The sequence below is a fragment of the Loa loa genome (genome assembly GCF_000183805.2).
Source record: "Loa loa unplaced genomic scaffold supercont3.378, whole genome shotgun sequence".
NCBI classification, from domain to species: domain Eukaryota; kingdom Metazoa; phylum Nematoda; class Chromadorea; order Rhabditida; family Onchocercidae; genus Loa; species Loa loa.
This window is the reverse complement of record NW_018108558.1, coordinates 46,101-50,562: the sequence shown is the minus strand read 5'-3', so window position 1 is coordinate 50,562 and position 4,462 is coordinate 46,101. Positions and strand designations below refer to the sequence as shown.

The 4,462-nt window shown below is 23.2% G+C and overlaps 1 protein-coding gene across 1 annotated transcript; it reads left to right on the top strand.

Moving 5' to 3' along the window:
- Positions 1-2,360: 2,360 nt before the first annotated feature.
- LOAG_12965 (hypothetical protein) lies at positions 2,361-2,516 on the top strand (the record flags this gene model as incomplete). The annotated part of the gene is made up of 1 exon (XM_003148477.1): positions 2,361-2,516. A coding segment is annotated over one exon (156 nt), but the record flags the coding sequence as incomplete, so codon positions are not given.
- Positions 2,517-4,462: the final 1,946 nt, after the last annotated feature.

Below are 4,462 nucleotides of genomic sequence, written 5' to 3'. Positions count from 1 at the left end.
GTAAATGAATTTTTGGAAGTAATTGTAAATTTAAAAATCTAGCAAAAAATTATTGAAGAAATTTTAAAAAATTTTAGTATCAAATTTCAGCCAAATTAAATGCATCAAATTGTTTATTGCAATTATTTTATTGAAAAAAATAGAATACGTTCCTATTTTAGTCGAATAAATTAGACTTTAAATGAGGTGAGTGATGATTGAGAATTATTCAATAATTTACTATTATCAGTAAAATTTTCATTACCGATTTGATATGCATAAAAAGAAAATAAGCAATTTTAGCATAAGCCATTGTTTAATCTTTTCATTGTACCATCCATCATTTTATCTACATAAGTTAAAATTGAATACTAGGAAATAATATTATTAAACAATAAATGATTATTGAGTACTAGGAAATGATATTATTAAATAATAAATAATTATTGAGTACTAGGAAATGATATTATTAAGTGAAAAATAACTAAATGATTAAATTAATAATTAGATGTTGGTATATATGACATGTGATTTGATTATTGATAAAATCTAATCCTTTTCCTATTGTATTAATCATTTCCGTAAATGTATACTATAAAATTAAATAATGTGATATATAATTTGAGTTTTTTGTTGTACTGCACATAACACATAGTGAGAAATGATAGTGATCTGATGTTATCAGTGTAACAAATCATTCTGTGTAAGAGAAAAAAAAACTTCAAATGATAGTTTTTTTTTTATTTTATTTTGTTTTATGAACAATAAAACGAACACGTTTCATATCCGTAGTTATAAAACTGTGACAAAAAAAAAAGATAAAAAGAAAAGAAATGGAAAAGTAAATGTAATGATTCATGAATTCTTCCAATCAGTGATGCTAAATTTGATAACAAACTGTTTTATTAACTTTTTTCCATTATTTAAATTTCACTCTTTGAAATTTATTTTTAATTATTGAGAGACACTTTGCCCTTTTTTTGATGAAACATTCTTATAAATTTTTAAAAGTTGTTCAAAAAAAAGTTTTGCCAAAAGTTTGAACAAAATTTTTTTAATTAAACAAGCACTTCCTTTCAAATGAAATTAAAAATTATCAATTATTTATTTTTGCCAATTTTCAAATGTCTTACTTTTGAAAAATTTGCAAATTTTAAATTTATCAAAAGAATTTTTTTTCGTCAAAATAAATAACATTACTTTGTTGCTATTGTCTTTTGTTTTGTGATTTGTTGTGCAAAATAATTTGTTGTCTAATTTGATTGTTAAAAATTTTGTTACGAAACATTTTTTAATTTTTTTGAAATGGCAAACAAATTTTCAAATAATAGCTTTATATGTATAACCAATAAAATTCTCTATCACATATTTCATGTTAATCAATATATTTAAACGTAATCACGCGAGAAAAAAAACGTTATCATGATAAATATATTGCTTATCACTCTATCTTAGCATTTTTATCAATTTATGAAATTATTATAGAATTTTTTTTTAAGCGGAAAAAAAGGAGAAAAAAGCAATTTTTGTTGAATACTGCCTTTGGAATGAAATAATCTGATGAAGATTTCTTGAACAAAAATATTCCTCAGCTATGTCATTGGATAAGGTAAGCCGGATCGAACAATTCCAATTTTATTTCAGAAAATACGAAAACCGGATTCAGCTGAAAATTAAATCAGGTGGATTTCGAAAAAAAAAACCAATTCATATTAGTTGTAACATCTTATCAAGATTTTATCTCATTAAAATGACTTGAACACTATTTTACTTTTGTTTCTTTCTCTCTTTTCTTATCATTTTTCCCTTACTCCCGCCATCTATTTTTTTCTTATCCTAAGATATATGAAAGGATTTTAGAAATTTAATTTTTGATCGGAAATAATGATCTTTTTAAATCAATGAACGATACAAACGCTGAGGATTTCAGCGAATAGATTAAAACAATAGTAAAAGAAAAAAGATTAAAGATTGTGAGAAGACGGAAATATTGATACAACAGAATAGAATGAGAAATCGAGAGTAAAAAAAGCAAATTATTTGTAAATAATAGTTTCTACAGAGAAGGAAATGAAAAAATTGACAAAATTTCTAATAAAAAATTAAAAATTGATGAAAATTTTTTAAAAAAATGGAATTTAGTAGCAGTTATGATGAGTTCTTAATAAATGCAAAAATTAATCTTAATTTATTATAAATATCATAATTTAATTGAACATTGAGAATTATTCGATTAAAATTAAATTACTATTATTATCATTGTTAAATTGTAATAGTTAGTTTGAGAGTAAAATTGAATCAAATTTAATATTCCACATAGTTTCATTTCTTGTTTGCAATTAATTTAAATGAACTTTGTTTCATTTTTTTCTTCTCTTTAGACAGTTGAAAATGTCAATTTAATGTTAAGCAGTGTGAGTAATAGTGTCAACGAACTGTTGACAATATTTCGTTGGGCAATTCTTCTCTTCATTGTCACATTTTGCTTGATGGCCATTGCATTAACAACACTTTGTTGCTATGTTAAATGTTATGAGGTAAGAGTTTAATTGCTAATAAACATTCGAAATTAATTTAAAATTCAATAAAATTGCATAATCAATATACTATTCATTGCGGAAATTTCATTCATTAATGATTGAATAAATATTGCAAATAAAATAAAAGGAATTTATTAGACATTAAGATTAATTATTCAAATGAAAATAAGAAGATAAAGAAATTTGATCAAATTTTGATACAATAATTAGTAAATTAAAAATTAAATTCAGATTGATGCTTTTTTTTCCTTTTTTTTGTTAGTTTAAATGACTGAGAAGTAAATGCGAGGAAAAAAATCAAAATAAAATAACTTTAAAAAAAAGACAACAAAAGAAAATAATTTTAACCTAAAAAAATTTGATCAGTTGATAAGCATATTCAATAGTTAATGGGTGATCATATTTCTTCCTCTACAATAAATACCTAATTAATTGCATATTAAATTAACAGGTACAATTAATAGATGTATTAAATAAATTATTGAAAGATCATTTCATTGTTTATCAATGATGCAAAAAAAAGAGGAAATGATATTTCGATAATTTCGAACAGTGATTTCATTCAATTTGAAGTGAAGTGAAGTGTTATTTAGATCTATACAAAAGTAAAAATCAAATAATTTGCAAAATTTACTGTTCGAAATTTAACAAATTTTTCAGGTAAAAAATATTAATGGACTGAGAGAAACCGATGAATCGAGTAGAAGCGATGAGAAAATTTTTCTTGCTGTATGAAAAGACAGAAGAAAAAATGCGCAAAATTAAAAAAAGCGCCACAATTTCTTAATTACCTACACATATATAATAATGTGTGGACGTTAAGTGTGAGTTTCTTTTTTCCATTTCTCTCTTCGTAACTTTTTTTCTAAATATTTTGTAATAATTTAATCATTTTAAATATAATTTCCAACATCAACGGCAATACACATCAAACGAATGTCATCAAATTTTAAACTAAAATTGACAAACTATTTTATTGCTACTAATTTAATTATCATTTGCAGATAATAGTTTTTCCCTATATCGAGAATTGTACAGGTGTTATATTGTCAAACTTCAAATTTAAATTAATAAATGATTTGATTACTACCAATTTATTGCTATTTGCTGGTAACAGTTTATTGCTATCTAAAAATGTTTATGAGCACCTTATTATGGAATTTTAATTTTAAATTAATGAATTATCAAACTACTATCAATTTATCGTCATTTATTAATAATAATTTATTGCCATACAGAAAAGTTTGTAAGTATTTTATTGCTCAATGCTATATTTTCTTTTTTTTTGTTCGTTTGTTTTCTGTTTTTTGCATTATTATAATTCATTTTTTATCTAAATAATAATACACTTTTTTTTGTTTATTTATTCATTATAATGATATATTTCACAGTTTTCACAATACAATTATTATAAACAATAGTTAAATGATATTTGATCATTTGAATAATCTGCTGTAATTTGTTAATTTGTTTTCAAACTTTTCAAAAGTTTTCAAGAAAAATGTCATTTTAAAAATGGTACAGTATTTTATAAATTGAAAACAGAAGAGCGACATTTTTCCGTTATTTTAGATAAGTTAATTTAATTCATTTCAAAATTAAACAAAATTAATTTCCTTCAGTTATAATAAATTCCGAACAGTTTTTTTTCAAGCCCCATGAATTTTTGAAGCAAAAAGAAAACATTCAAAAAATACAAAAATAAAAAACAAAGCGAAAAAAAACTAGAAATACAAAAAGGAACAACAAAATAAAAAGAAACAACCTGTCATCAATTCTGTAAATTATACGTCACAACAAGTGTTTTCACGTTACAGCAAGTGTTTTCACGTCACAACAAGTGTTTTCACGTTACAGCAAGTGTTTTCACGTCACAACAAGTGTTTTCACGTTACAACAAGTATTTTCACGTCACAACAAGTGTTTTCACGTTACAGCAAGTG